The sequence below is a fragment of the Coregonus clupeaformis genome, unplaced genomic scaffold (genome assembly GCF_020615455.1).
Source record: "Coregonus clupeaformis isolate EN_2021a unplaced genomic scaffold, ASM2061545v1 scaf0020, whole genome shotgun sequence".
Classification (NCBI taxonomy): Eukaryota; Metazoa; Chordata; class Actinopteri; order Salmoniformes; family Salmonidae; genus Coregonus; species Coregonus clupeaformis.
In genome coordinates this window covers 1,300,179-1,316,269 of record NW_025533475.1, presented here as the reverse complement: position 1 = coordinate 1,316,269, position 16,091 = coordinate 1,300,179, and the positions used below count along the sequence as shown (strand labels likewise).

The 16,091-nt window shown below is 45.3% G+C and overlaps 1 protein-coding gene across 1 annotated transcript in view; it reads left to right on the top strand.

Moving 5' to 3' along the window:
- Positions 1-16,091, top strand: part of LOC121581895 (growth hormone receptor-like) — an 85,919-nt gene that overhangs the window by 36,729 nt on the left and 33,099 nt on the right. The window contains exon 2 of the mRNA XM_041897288.2: positions 445-564. Within this exon, the coding sequence (XP_041753222.2) occupies positions 465-564 (100 nt within the window). The 5' untranslated portion in view covers positions 445-464. The remainder of the gene's footprint in view (positions 1-444; positions 565-16,091) is intronic.

Here is a 16,091-nt window from a genome sequence, read left to right as displayed (position 1 = left end):
ACACACACACACACACACACACACACACACACACACACACACACACACACACACACACACACACACACACACACACATCACAGACACTACAAACACATTGGGCAACATACAGTATATTGTGCATGGTAGTGTGGAGCGTCTCAGTAGCTGCTTGGATGTTAATTATGTGCTGTCCGGGGTTAGGTTTCACATAGGCCAGCTGAAAATAAATGTCAGTCACAGTTTGTGCTAGCAGGGCAGATAAGGGTGGAGAGAGAGGGGGATGGGGAAGGGAAAGCAAGAGAGAGAGAGAGCACAGGGTAAAGAAGATATTGGCTCAGTATTTCACACAGGGATGTCATTGGGTAACATCGCTGGCAATTATCTTTCTCTCTATCTCTATCTCTATCTCTATCTCTATCTCTATCTCTATCTCTATCTCTATCTCTATCTCTCTCTCTCCAGCAAAGGGAAGCCCCCCTGTCATGGCTGCTCCATCCTTCCTCCTCCTGTTATCCTCCCTGGGTTGGCTGTCTGCTGTGAGATCAGCCTCACTGATGAACCCTGGCTCTATGACGTCATCAGGTAGGCTGCTACACCCCGTACCTCCGTACACACTCATGTTTGTCTCTTCATGTCATTGTTAGCGCTGTAGAGAGAGTGTGATGTGTTGAAATGTATGATACTCCTACTGTATCTGATATCACCTACGGTAACTGACATGTAGCTCTGACAACAATCATCTATCTTATAACACAATACTCATTTTTTCTAAATCAGATCTATTGCTCTTTTTAGTTTCAAATCGTGAGCATGTGAATCAATGTCCTTTCTTGTTTGATCCAATATTGCACAGTACGGGGCTTTGACACTTATCAAACCTTATGTCAGACATCAGTTGCAGAGTCCTGTATTTGCACACATGGGAAAAGGTTGTTGGTTGAGCAAACAGCAGTCTTTCCTTTTTCAGCCAGTCAAACTGCACCAGATCAATAGTGAAGGTAAATAGATTGGACTGGGCTGTGACAAAGTCCAGGGACAGACAGACAGGCAGACAGAGGGACATGATGGGCTACATGTTGACCTAACACAGCTCCCTCCATACAGCCAAGGAAGACATGCATTTTATATACTATATGTTTAATAACTACTACTACAAAGGACAAATAATATGTAAAACGTAATAAATTATAGATATCATGAGTAAAAAGATGGGAAGGGAGCCCTAATTGTTTTGCTATAATAGCAATGTAAATGGTATCTCTTCTGAATGGTGCAATCTAAGGGACCACAATTCAGGAATGTCATATTCATGGCCATATTCTGTTGCCACATTGTTTGTGAAACTATGCTCCCAGTCTCTGAGTTCAGAACATGGCGTTATAGAGAGTGATAGCTGGACCCAGAGTTGAGCGATGTCCTTACAATGCACTGGCTGCTGCTCAAATGGACTCTGTCCATTGGAAGTGGGTTAAAGTGAACAGCTCTGGGCCAGCCTCTAGTGTAGAAACTGTTCCCTCACACAATGTTTGGTCAATCTGAATGGAGGGATCTAGAATGTTTGGTCACTTACCATGAGCCTGTCTCCAGTACTCTAGTTTTTTCATTTGGTCTAGAGCGCTCCAGTACGTTATGTCTCTCTCTGTGACCCTGTCTAACAGCACTCTCCGTAGGGTGTGCTCAATCCTCTCCTCTTCCTCTCTTCTTCCTCTACCCAGAGCCCAGTGGTCCATAGATTATAAGGGCATGAACCTGGAGAACTCCCTTATGGATGAAACTGTAAAGGTAATGAGTCGCTGTTGGCCTGCTGGTGAAGATTTAATGATGGAACACGTCTTTGGCAGGAGATGAGAACTCTCCCCAGACTCATCACACAGCGATCTCTCTCCTCTCTCACATTAATACCTGGGTGGTGTAGCCTCTCTCCTCTCTCACATTAATACCTGGGTGGTGTAGCCTCGCTCCTCTCTCACATTAATACCTGGGTGGTGTAGCCTCTCTCCTCTCTCACATTAATACCTGGGTGGTGTAGCCTCTCTCCTCTCTCACATTAATACCTGGGTGGTGTAGCCTCGCTCCTCTCTCACATTAATACCTGGGTGGTGTAGCCTCTCTCCTCTCTCACATTAATACCTGGGTGGTGTAGCCTCTCTCCTCTGTAATGAAACTAAGCCTCACTTTGTTCCTGGACTTTTAGAAGGTCTGAGTGGGTATGGATAAGGTTCATACAGGTGACAAAAGCATGTAGAACATGTCATTTTAACCATTTCAAAAGTTGGCTATATAAAAAGGGAATGACAAAGATAATGTACTAAGTCTAGTGCCTACTAAAGTAGTTTTTATTTTCAAATGGTCACTAGTGAGCTTTCTCTGGTTTTGAGTTTGTGATACAGTGAGGGAAAAAAGTATTTGATCCCCTGCTGATTTTGTACGTTTTCCCACTGACAAAGACATGATCAGTCTGTAATTTTAATGGTAGGTTTATTTGAACAGTGAGAGACAGAATAACAACAAAAAAATCCAGAAAAACGCATGTCAAAAATGTTATAAATTGATTTGCATTTTAATGAGGGTAATAAGTATTTGACCCCTCTGCAAAACATGACTTAGTACTTGGTGGCAAAACCCTTGTTGGCAATCACAGAGGTCAGACGTTTCTTGTAGTTGGCCACCAGATTTGCACGCATCTCAGGAGGGATTTTGTTCCACTCCTCTTTGCAGATCTTCTCCAAGTCATTAAGGTTTCGAGGCTGACGTTTGGCAACTTGAACCTTCAGCTCCCTCCACAGATTTTCTATGGGATTAAGATCTGGAGACTGGCTAGGCCACTCCAGGACCTTAATGTGCTTCTTCTTGAGCCACTCCTTTGTTGCCTTGGCCGTGTGTTTTGGGTCATTGTCATGCTGGAAAACCCATCCACGACCCATTTTCAATGCCCTGGCTGAGGGAAGAAGGTTCTCACCCAAGATTTGGCCCCGTCCATCATCCCTTTGATGCGGTGAAGTTGTCCTGTCCCCTTAGCAGAAAAACACCCCCAAAGCATAATGTTTCCACCTCCATGTTTGACGGTGGGGATGATGTTGGTCTTGGGGTCATAGGCAGCATTCCACCTCCTCCAAACACAGCGAGTTGAGTTGATGCCAAAGAGCTCGATTTTGGTCTCATCTGACCACAACACTTTCACCCAGTTCTCCTCTGAATCATTCAGATGTTCATTGGCAAACTTCAGACTGCCCTGTATATGTGCTTTCATGAGCAGGGGGACCTTGTGGGTGCTGCAGGATTTCAGTCCTTCAAGGCGTAGTGTGTTACCAATTGTTTTCTTGGTGACTATGGTCCCAGCTGCCTTTAGATAATTGACAAGATCCTCCCGTGTAGTTCTGGGCTGATTCCTCACCGTTCTCATGATCATTGCAACTCCACGAGGTGAGATCTTGCATGGAGCCCCAGGCCGAGGGAGATTGACAGTTCTTTTGTGTTTCTTCCATTTGCGAATAATCACACCAACTGTTGTCACCTTCTCACCAAGCTGCTTGGCGATGGTCTTGTAGCCCATTCCAGCCTTGTGTAGGTCTACAATCTTGTCCCTGACATCCTTGGAGAGCTCTTTGGTCTTGGCCATGGTGGAGAGTTTGGAATCTGATTGATTGATTGCTTCTGTGGACAGGTGTCTTTTATACAGGTAACAAGCTGAGATTAGGAGCACTCCCTTTAAGAGTGTGCTCCTAATCTCAGCTCGTTACCTGTATAAAAGACACCTTGGAGCCAGAAATCTTTCTGATTGAGAGGGGGTCAAATACTTATTTCCCTCATTAAAATGCAAATCAATTTTATAACATTTTTGACATGCGTTTTTCTGGATTTTGTTGTTGTTATTCTGTCTCTCACTGTTCAAATAAACCTACCATTAAAATTATAGACTGATAATTTCTTTGTCAGTGGGCAAACGTACAAAATCAGCAGGGGATCAAATACTTTTTTCCCTCACTGTATGTATTACTGAATTGTGGGTAGCTAAAATTCTGCACAAATAGTTTGATGCTAGTGTCTGTCTTTCCCCGGGGATCTTTAGTTCACCTGGCAATAGGCTGCTCCCAAAAACTGCTGCAAACATTTTTATCGCTTCCAGTTTACAGAAACTACTGATAACTATTCAGATAACGACTGGCCATCAAACAGTGTCCCAAATTGCACCTTATTCCCTATATAGTGCACTACTTTTGACCAGAGCCCTCTGGGGAATAGGGTGTCATTTGGGACATAGTCAGATGCTGAGCAGTCTCAGGGAACCACAGAGTTCCGTATTCATTTGATTGGTTGCCAACGAAGGCAGTGCTAAGGCCAACTGGCCCAGTCTTCCTCAACAACTGTGAAACATCTCTCTCCGCCTCTCTCCTCTCTCATTCTCTCTCCTCCTCTCTCCTCCTCTCTCCGCCTCTCTCCTCTCTCATTCTCTCTCCTCCTCTCTCCTCCTCTCTCCGCCTCTCTCCTCTCTCATTCTCTCTCCTCCTCTCTCATTCTCTCTCCTCCTCTCTCCTCCTCTCTCCGCCTCTCTCCTCTCTCATTCTCTCTCCTCCTCTCTCATTCTCTCTCCTCCTCTCTCCTCCTCTCTCCGCCTCTCTCCTCTCTCATTCTCTCTCCTCCTCTCTCATTCTCTCTCCGCCTCTCTCCTCTCTCATTCTCTCTCCTCCTCTCTCATTCTCTCTCCTCCTCTCTCAGCCTCTCTCCTCCTCTCTCTGCCTCTCTCATTCTCTCTCCTCCTCTCTCAGCCTCTCTCCTCCTCTCTTTGCCTCTCTCATTCTCTCTCTTCCTCTCTCCTCCTCTCTCATTCTCTCTCAGCCTCACTCCTAGCTTACAGTCACTACACAATTTTTTCATAATGCTTCTATCTAAACGTGTTAGCAGCTCCTGAAGTCATGCAGTGTGTGAATTGTGTGTGTGTGTGTGTGTGTGCGTTTGTGTGTGTGTGTGTGTGTGTGTGTGTAGTCCCGTCATAGTTTCTACCCCAACCAGTTTTAGTATTTTCTACCCATTACATATATGTACCAGACGTGCCTCTGAGATGCAAAAGTGGGCCTTCTTGGAAATCTAGCTACATGTTTTTTCCTTTTAAATGTTTTTTCACCAGTGGGCAGACCACATAACAAGCAGAGAGGATGCTTTTGGAGACGCTCCCTGTGTTTAGGGCCAGACCAGGGTGATTTGTGTGTGTGTGTGTGTGCGTGCGTGTGTGTCCGTGTGTGTGTGTGTGTGTGTGTGTCGTGCGTGTGTCTGTGTGACTGTCTGGACCCTGCGTACCTATTGAACCTGTTGTAGCAATGCAGGCAGAAACAAACGGTGACCGCAAACGGTTTGGCATGCCTCGCCTCGCCACACACACACACACACACATACGCACGCACACACATGTACACACACATACAGATAGACACACACACTACAATTTCAGAGCCCTCAGTCTGAGCCCTTCAAAGAGCAGTACTGGGTTGTGTTTACGGTTTGTAGCAGGGCTGGGCCAAGTTAAGGAGAGACAGGTCCCAATGATACAGACAAGTTAAGGAGAGACAGGGCCCAATGATACAGACAAGTTAAGGAGAGACAGGGCCCAATGATACAGACAAGTTAAGGAGAGACAGGGCCCAATGATACAGACAAGTTAAGGAGAGACAGGGCTCAACGATACAGACAAGTTAAGGAGAGACAGGGCCCATCGACAGACAATAATTTCTGGGGAGGAATGGAAGGAGAACAAGGGAAGAACTTTCAAGGGGTAAGGGATGGAAGGTATGAGGGATGTTAGGATAATACATTTCCAATTTGTGCTACTAGTTCAGGGTGCCACTGCCACAACGTTGACGTACTTGACTTAATCCTTATGGCCCCTTGGGAGCATAGGGCATCCATCATGGCTCACCTCACTCTCTTCTGTGTGAGGGCTTTGGCCTCTAGCCAGGAGATCCCAGCTTTGTTCGATTCTTGTAGCGTTCCTGGCACAACACTCAAACATCTGGCAAATATTAGCCTAGAGAAACCATAAAATGCTCAGGCCTTATTCCAATATTCCAGGTAGAAACACACAGCTATAAGGAGGCCAGTTACAGGACAAAATGATGTGAGAATATTTGATGTTGGCTCATGACGACTAAAACCCCCCATGAAAACTAGTAACCTCTGACAGTTAGGCTAGAACCACCTCAGTCAGTCAGTGTGAGAGACCAACGACTCATCTTAACAAAGCAGTCCAATGCCAAAGCAGTGTGTGCGCGCGGCATGTGTGTATGTGTGTGCGCGCGCATGCGTGTGTGTGTCTGTTGAGAGGGGTAACTGTAACCCAACCAACTCATCTATATTTACTCTCAGCCATTCTTAATATGACATAACTAAGCTAATGCTGTGGTTGTGAGGTTATTACAGGAGATTAGCATCGTTATCTTGGGCTAATAAACTACTGGATCCTGGCTAATCTGGCTAATCTGGCTAATCTGTCTGGGACTGTGAGTGGACCCTGGCAGAATGGGGATAATTGTTTTAAGACTCAATTCAATCGAACCCACATAGAAGTATTATTATTATTGTATTTATCTCTTATTTTACCAAGTATATTGACTGAGAACACATTGTCATTTACAGCAACGACCTGGGGGATAGTTACAGTGGAGAGTAGGGGGGGTGAATGAGCCAATTGGAAGCTATTAACTGAGTAGTTATTTTTCCTATGGCCAAATACATTCACTAAATGGTTTGGTGTACTTTAAAACTTACCACTCCTGCTACCTTCATTTCACCGGTTGGCTTCCAGTTTTCAGAAGAATACGTTTTGGGTGTGTGGACAGCAGTTTGTGAATATGGACTGACACGGTGTAAACATTGACAAGTTGGATTGATTTTCAACCTTAGATAGAGCTCCAGTTAACTGTTATAGGGAATTGTCTTTGTTTCTTAGAGGTTTGTTGAAGTTGTCTTTGTAGATCTGAACACAGGGGTTTGGTTTGTTATGGACATTGTGTGTGTGTGTGTGTGTGTGTGTGTGTGTGTGTGTGTGTGTGTGTGTGTGTGTGTGTGTGTGTGTGTCTTGTTTAAGAGTGGGTGCTAACAAATGTCTTGTATCAACTTCCAATATTTTCAATGTCCTGAAGAAAGCAGTGTGAATTTATGTGTCAGAGAGAGAGAGAGAGTACACATTTTACTATACTTGTGAGTACCACAAGTCCTCACTAGAATACTAAACCAACTAAAATTCACAGAAGTAAGGACATTTTAACGGTCCTCACTTGTAAAAAGGCTATTTTAGGCTCAGGGGTTAGGGTTAAGGTTAGAATTAAGGTTAGGGTTATGTTTAGGGTTAGGTTTAGGGTTAGGATTAGCGGTTAATGTTAGGGTTAGGGTTACCGGTTAGGGAAAATAGGATTTTGAATGATAATCAATTGTTGTTCCCCAAAAAGTCCTCACAAGTACAGTAAGACATAGGTGTGTGTGCGTGCATGTGTTGGCAGTTATTTTTAACACCTGTTTACATTCCCTTGAGTGTATCTGGTGTTCACTCTCTCTCTCTCTCTCTCTCTCTCTCTCTCTCTCTCTCTCTCTCTCTCTCTCTCTCTCTCTCTCTCTCTCTCTCTCTCTCTCTCTCTCTCTCTCTCTCTCTCTCTCTCTCTCTCTCTCTCTCTCTCTCTCTCTCTCTCTCTCTCTCTCTCTCTCTCTCTCTCTCTCTCTCTCTCTCTCTCTCTCTCTCTCTCTCTCTCTCTCTCTCTCTCTCTCTCTTCTCTCTCTCGCTCTCTCTCTCTCTCTCTCTCTCTCTCTCTCTCTCTCTCTCTCTCTCTCTCTCTCTCTCTCTCTCTCTCTCTCTCTCTCTCTCTCTCTCTCTCTCTCTCTCTCTCTCTGCTTCGTTTCTGTCCATGAAAACAGGGTGTAGTCTAACACAGCCTGTCCACCTTATGGTTTGTTGAACGTTGACCTTTAACTTGATGATATACAGTACATAGACATATTTCACTGAAGCTTCCTTTATAAACATGTAAATGTTACATGCACAACCAATACCTCATCCTCATCATTTCACTTCAAAACCAGGATGAAGCCTCAGCATTAACCTTTAAAGCAGGGTTGTCGAACTCCACAAGACTCCAAAAGTTGAAGCTCAACTGTAGGGTAAAAAACATATTTTCACCTTAAAAGTCGTTAAAAGGACACTTTAAAGCAGGGGTGTCAAACTCATTCCACGGAGGGCCAAGTGTCTGCGGGTTTTTGTTTTTCACTTTCAATTAAGACCTAGACAACCAGGTGAGGGAATTCCTTACTAATTAGTGACCTCAATTCATCAATCAAGTACAAGGGAGGAGCGAAAATCTGCAGACACTCGGCTCTCCGTGGAATGAGTTTAACACGTGCTTTAAAGTGTCTTTTTAACCACTTTAAGGTGAAAATATATTTTTTACCCTACAGCTGAGTTTCAATGATTGGAGTCTTGTGGAAATTAGGCTGTTCAGGCCTACAGCTTAAGTTGTGACCAATACACTTTATTCACAATAACATCTATTTGACATTCAGACTTATTTTTCTTATTCTGAAAAACATATGTTTAGACTTGAGGAAAGTTTCATTGGAGCACTTCCTACATAACTGATTTGAAATCTCAAGCACTTCCTGAAGTGACTGAATGGAATTGACCCTAACCCTGGTGATGAGGATACAGTGGGGAAAAAAAGTATTTAGTCAGCCACCAATTGTGCAAGTTCTCCCACTTAAAAAGATGAGAGAGGCCTGTAATTTTCATCATAGGTACACGTCAACTATGACAGACGAATTGAGAAAAAAATTCCAGAAAATCACATTGTAGGATTTTTAATGAATTTATTTGCAAATTATGGTGGAAAATAAGTCTTTGGTCACCTACAAACAAGCAAGATTTCTGGCTCTCACAGACCTGTAACTTCTTCTTTAAGAGGCTCCTCTGTCCTCCACTCGTTACCTGTATTAATGGCACCTGTTTGAACTTGTTATCAGTATAAAAGACACCTGTCCACAACCTCAAACAGTCACACTCCAAACTCCACTATGGCCAAGACCAAAGAGCTGTCAAAGGACACCAGAAACAAAATTGTAGACCTGCACCAGGCTGGGAAGACTGAATCTGCAATAGGTAAGCAGCTTGGTTTGAAGAAATCAACTGTGGGAGCAATTATTAGGAAATGGAAGACATACAAGACCAGTGATAATCTCCCTCGATCTGGGGCTCCATGCAAGATCTCACCCCGTGGGGTCAAAATGATCACAAGAACGGTGAGCAAAAATCCCAGAACCACACGGGGGGACCTAGTGAATGACCTGCAGAGAGCTGGGACCAAAGTAACAAAGCCTACCATCAGTAACACACTACGCCGCCAGGGACTCAAATCCTGCAGTGCCAGACGTGTCCCCCTGCTTAAACCAGTACATGTCCAGGCCCGTCTGAAGTTTGCTAGAGTGCATTTGGATGATCCAGAAGAGGATTGGGAGAATGTCATATGGTCAGATGAAACCAAAATAGAACTTTTTGGTAAAAACTCAACTCGTCGTGTTTAGAGGACAAAGAATGCTGAGTTGCATCCAAAGAACACCATAGCTACTGTGAAGCATGGGGGTGGAAACATCATGCTTTGGGGCTGTTTTTCTGCAAAGGGATCAGGACGACTGATCCGTGTAAAGGAAAGAATGAATGGGGCCATGTATCGTGAGATTTTGAGTGAAAACCTCCTTCCATCAGCAAGGGCATTAAAGATGAAACGTGGCTGGGTCTTTCAGCATGACAATGATCCCAAACACACCGCCCGGGCAACGAAGGAGTGGCTTCGTAAGAAGCATTTCAAGGTCCTGGAGTGGCCTAGCCAGTCTCCAGATCTCAACCCCATAGAAAATCTTTGGAGGGAGTTGAAAGTCTGTGTTGCCCAGCGACAGCCCCAAAACATCACTGCTTTAGAGGAGATCTGCATGGAGGAATGGGCCAAAATACCAGCAACAGTGTGTGAAAACCTTGTGAAGACTTACAGAAAACGTTTGACCTGTGTCATTGCCAACAAAGGGTATATAACAAAGTATTGAGAAATGTTTGTTATTGACCAAATACTTATTTTCCACCATAATTTGCAAATAAATTCATTAAAAATCCTACAATGTGATTTTCTGGATTTTTTTTCTCATTTTGTCTGTCATAGTTGACGTGTACCTATGATGAAAATTGCAGGCCTCTCTCATCTTTTTAAGTGGGAGAACTTGCACAATTGGTGGCTGACTAAATACTTTTTTCCCCCACTGTACATGGGGCGGTGGTGCAAGGATAACTTGGAAAGTGTTGCTGGGAGGTTGAGCATGGGGGTGTTAATGACCCATCTGGTTTTAATGTCAGCTCTGTGTGTGTGTGTGTGTGTGTGCGCGTGTGTGTGTGTGAGCGTGTATGCGTGTGTGCGCGTGTGCGTGTGTGTGTGTGTGTGTGTTGGCAACCGTGTGTCAGGTTGGTGCCAGGAAGATATATGGGCCAGCAGGTCATGGTGACACAGCAGAACTGTAGATATACAGAGTTCGACAAAACTCTGCTTAAGATTTAGCATCTTAATGACCTGCAACTCCATTTGGTTTCTAGGGGCAGAGGTTTTCAAATCTGTACTCCATCCCCCTCTACCAAAGCCCTCCCCTTTTGAAAAATCCACCTATGTTTACCATCCAGGCTGCACTGAATGACAACATGGAGGTATCTGATGCGACAATTTTGCAGGTAAGCAGTGTTTACTAGAGAACCTTTGGGTTAAAATCCAGGTCCCCAATTCAAGCACCAGCTCTGCAAAATCAGGATAATAAGTGACGCTAATCCATGGCACCGGAACATCACCATCGGTCACGAGAGACTGTTAACATATCAGTGATCATGAAGGAGAAGACAATTTCATCAACCAGCCTTGGTGTGAATAGAGTCCTTCCTTCCTTCTTTACTTCCTTCCTTCCTTCCTTCCTTCCTTCCTTCCTTTCTCGAGATGGTTTATCTAATATAAAGACCATATTGCTTTTACCTATTCGATACCTTTGAAGTGAGGATAGAACATTAGCCAGTATCTCGTTTTCTTTCTCGCTCAAAGACAAATAATAATAAATATAATATAAATATAATATGCCATTTAGCAGACGCTTTTATCCAAAGCGACTTACAGTCATGCGCGCATACTTTTTTTTTTTTGTGTATGAGTGGTCCCGGGGATCGAACCCACTACCTTGGCGTTACAAGCGCCGTGCTCTACCAGCTGAGCTACAGAGGACCACCTGCGCACGTACACATTTATGTGTGTGTGTGGGTGTGTGTGTGCGTGTTTGTGTGTGTGCGTGTGTGCGTGTGCCAATCTATCCCATAATGAAACCATATTGTAAGAGATCCCCAGGCCTTGTGGATTCTGTTTTGTTTTGTCCCACATCTCTTTTATCAATGTGGTGACAAACGATGCTATGCTCCATAATTTGTTGATTATTCAGATGAGTGAATAATGGATATGGTTAATGTCATAGAGATCCTATTAGTATTCTAATTCCTAATTTTATGGTTACTAAAGTACTAATGCTGCATGAACACCCCAGTCAGAGGAGACCTTCCCCATCAACACACATTACTGGAGCAGTTATTATTAGCTATTATCATTCTAATGAATAAAATCAGCGTTCAGTAAACACAGTTTTTATAACACTCACTCTGTCTGTCTCTCTCGTCTGTTTGGCTTTAACCCTCCCGTTGTCCTAGGGTCAAAATGACCCGCCACTGTGTTGAACCAACTTTATTTAATTTTTATATTTTTGGGATCATTTGTGAGAAGGAGGCAGTGAGACTTTAAAGAAAGTATCACTGCCTCCTTCTCACAAATGATCCAAAAAATATAACAATTAAATAAAGTTGGTTCAACACAGTGGCGGGTCATTTTGACCCTAGGACAACGGGAGGGTTAATGGATCAGTCCTGCAGACGCGTACACGCAGTGTGTTTGTGGTGGTGAGATAGCCTTGAGTAGCATTTCATTTGGTTTGTGCGGGTGACAGCCAGCTAAGAGCAAAGAATTGTCAGCGTACCTCAGAGACTAGTAAGAAACAACAGCTTCCTCTGTTCTCTGTGTGTTCAGTGTGTTCAGTGTGTTCAGTGTGTTCAGTGTGTGTGCATGCGTGTTTGTGCGTTCATGCGTGTGCGTTTGTGTGCACGTTAATGTGCGTGTAAAAAGCTGTAGCCTTTCAAACGTAATGTCATGTCCTGCTCTGAATCGATGTTGCCTAACTCAATTTGCACGGAAGTCACATTCAATTTGGAACTTAAGTGGAGAGAGCAACATGGTTGGTGAAAGGACATGCTTTTAAAATGACAGAATGTCCCATACAGCAGAGAGAAATTACAGTGGGCCTATGGGGATGGATATAGGGCACTTACTAGCTAAACACATCTATATTCAGAGCTACAGGTTTAAGCACAGTAGTTACAAGGGAGCAATGGATCTAATGATAGGAAACATTTAAGGCAAGGAACAGACTGCAGCTGGCTGGTGTATCTGGATGTCTTAACAACAGAGGAAACTGTAAAGGCCAACATGGCATTCTGATGAGCTTGTGAATGGATTGACAATGAAATGCTATGTTTTATTATTGTATTTTTCATTATTGTAAACATCCTTTTTATGCATGTAGAAGCACACGATAACTTGGACGACACACACACATTTTAGTCATTTAGCAGACGCTCATATCCAGAGCGACTTAAATTTGAAATAACGTATGTGAGTGCATACGTTATTTAATTTTTCATACAGGCCCCCCGTGGGAATCAAACCCACAACCAACTGAGCTCCCTGCCGGCTATTCCCTCCCCTACCCTGGACGACACTGGGCCAATTGTGCGCCGCCCCATGGGTCTCCCGGTCGTGGCCAGCTACGACAGAGCCTGGATTCGAACGAACAAGGATCTCTAGTGGCACAGCTAGCACTGCGATGCAGTGCCTTAGACCACTGCGCCACTCGGGAGTGGCACGTACAGTTGAAGTCGGAAGTTTACATACACTTAGGTTGGAGTCATTAAAAGTAGTTTTTCAACCACTCCACAAATTTCTTGTTAACAAACTATAGTTTTGGCAAGTCGGTTAGGACATCTACTTTGTGCATGACACAAGTAATATTTCCAACAATTGTTTACAGACAGATTATTTCACTTATAATTCACTGTATCACAATTCCAGTGGGTCAGAAGTTTACATACACTAAATTGACTGTGCCTTTAAACAGCTTAGAAAATTCCAGAAAATTATGTAATGGCTTTAGAAACTTCTGATAGGCTAATTGACATCATTTGAGTCAATTGGAGGTGTACCTGTGGATGTATTTCAAGGCCTACCTTCAAACTCAGTGCCTCTTCGCTTGACATCATGGGAAAATCATAAGAAATCAGCCAAGACCTCAGAATAAAAATTGTTGACCTCCACAAGTCTGGTTCATCCTTGGGAGCAATTTCCAAACGCCTGAAGGTACCACGTTCATCTGTACAAACAATAGTACACAAGTATAAACACCATGGGACCACGCAGCCGTCATACCGCTCAGGAAGGAGATGCGTTCTGGCTCCTAGAGATGAACGTACTTTGGTGTGAAAAGTGCAAATCAATCCCAGAACAACAGCAAAGGACCTTGTGAAGATGCTGGAGGAAAGAGGTAAAAAAAAGTATCTATATCCACAGTAAAACGAGTCCTATATCGACATAACCTGAAAGGCTGCTCAGCAAGGAAGAAGACACTACTCCAAAACCGCCATAAAAAAGCCAGACTACTGTTTGCAACTGCACATGGGGACAAAGATCGTACTTTTTGGAGAAATGTCCTCTGGTCTGACGAAACAAAAATAGAACTGTTTGGCCATAATGACCAAGCCGAAGAACATCATCCCAACCGTGAAGCACGGGGGTGGCAGCATCATGCTGTGGGGGTGCTTTGCTGCAGGAGGGACTGGTGCACTTCACAAAATAGATGGCATCATGAGGAAGGAAAATGATGTGGATATATTGAAGCATCATCTCAAGACATCAGTCAGGAAGTTTAAAGCTTGGTCGCAAATTGGTCTTCCAAATGGACAATGACCCCAAGCATACTTCCAAAGTTGTGGCAAAATGGCTTAAGGACAACAAAGTCAAGGTATTGGAGTGGCCATCACAAAGCCCTGACCTCAATCCTATAGAACATTTGTGGGCAGAACTGAAAAGGTGTGTGCGAGCAAGGAGGCCTACAAACCGGACTCAGTTACACCAGCTCTGTCAGGAGGAATGGGCCAAAATTCACCCAACTTATTGTGGGAAGCTTGTGGAAGTCTACCTGAAACGTTTGACCCAAGTTAAACAATTTAAAGGCAATGCTACCAAATATTAATTGAGTGTATGTAAACTTCTGACCCACTGGGTGTCACGCCCTGGCTCTGGGGACACTTGTATGTTGAGCCAGGGTGTGAGTTTCCTTTGTCGATTCTAGTTGTTGTGTTTCTAGGTTGGCCAAAGTGGTTCTCAATCAGAGGCAACTAGTGTCAGCTGTTGCTGGTTGTCTCTGATTGTGAACCATATTTATTCAGTCTGTTTGCCACAGTGGGGTGTGGGATCTTGTTCCAATTAGGTTTGTGTTTGAACCGAGGACGTCACGTTATCGTTTGTTGTTTTGGTCGTGTGATTACTCATATAATAAAAATATGTTCACCTTCCACGCTGCGCCTTGGTCCTCTGTTCCCGACGATCGTGACAGAAGATCCCACCATAACTGGACCAAGCAGCGTGAAGAGGAGAGAGGTTGGACGTTGGAGCAGTGGAGTAAGAGTCTCGACTGGGCCAAGCCAAGTGAAGAGCAGAGAGGTTGGACTTTGAAGCAGTGGAGTGAGTGTCTGGCTAGAGACATGGAGGCCTGGTCCAAGAGGAGAGCCGCCCAGAACATTTTTAGGGGGGGGCTCACGCCGTGGACGACGGGGCAGCAGGAGGCCGCGATAGAGCGGTCCAGCGGGTTGGCAGAGGAGGCCGCCAGGTTACGGGGGCCACTGGTATTAAAGGGGAAGGAAAGTGTAGAGGCACGGCGAGAGGTACTGGGGTGTGTTACCAGTCCGGTCCGGCCCGTTCCTGATCCCCGCGTAGGGCCAGTGGTGTGTGTCCCCAGTACGGTCCGGCTTATTCCTGTCCCTCGCATCGAGCCTGTGGTGCGCGTTGCCAGCCCGGTCCGGCCTGTTCCTGCTCCCCGCACCAAGCCAATGGTGCGCGTCGCCAGCCCGGTCCGGCCTGTTCCTGCTCCCCGCACCAAGCCAATGGTGCGCGTCACCGGCCCGGCCAGTTCCTGCTCCACGCATCAAGCCAGGGGTGCGCGTCGCCAGCCCGGCCCGGCCTGTTCCTGCTCCCCGCACCAAGCCAGTGGTGCGCGTCGCCAGCCCGGCCCGGCCTGTTCCTGCTCCCCACACCAAGCCAGCGGTGTGCGTCGTCAGTCCGGCACGGCCCGTGCCTGTTCCACCGGTGCCTGGTCCGGCACCGGTCAGCTGCTCCACGCCAGAGCTGGAGCAATCCGCTCCACCAGTGTTCGGTCCAGCTCCGGCCAGTAGGGCCAGACCGGACCAGGGGTACTTTGGGGGGTTAGAGAGGGAGTGGGGATCATGCCCGGAGCCGGATCCGCCGCCAAGGCGGAGTGCCCACCCGGTCCCTCCCCTGTGGTATTTGGTTGGCGCGGTCGGAGTCCGCGCCTTTAGGGGGGGGTACTGTCACGCCCTGGCTTTGGGGACACTTGTATGTTGAGCCAGGGTGTGAGTTTCCTTTGTCGATTCTAGTTGTTGTTTCTAGGTTGGCCAAAGTGGTTCTCAATCAGAGGCAACTAGTGTCAGCTGTTGCTGGTTGTCTCTGATTGGGAACCATATTTATTCAGTCTGTTTGCCACAGTGGGGTGTGGGATCTTGTTCCAATTAGGTTTGTGTTTAAACCGAGGACGTGACGTTATCGTTTGTTGTTTTGTTCGTGTGATTACTCATATAATAAAAATATGTTCACCTTCCACGCTGCGCCTTGGTCCTCTGTTCCCGACGATCGTGACACTGGGAATGTGATGAAAGAAATAAAAGCTGA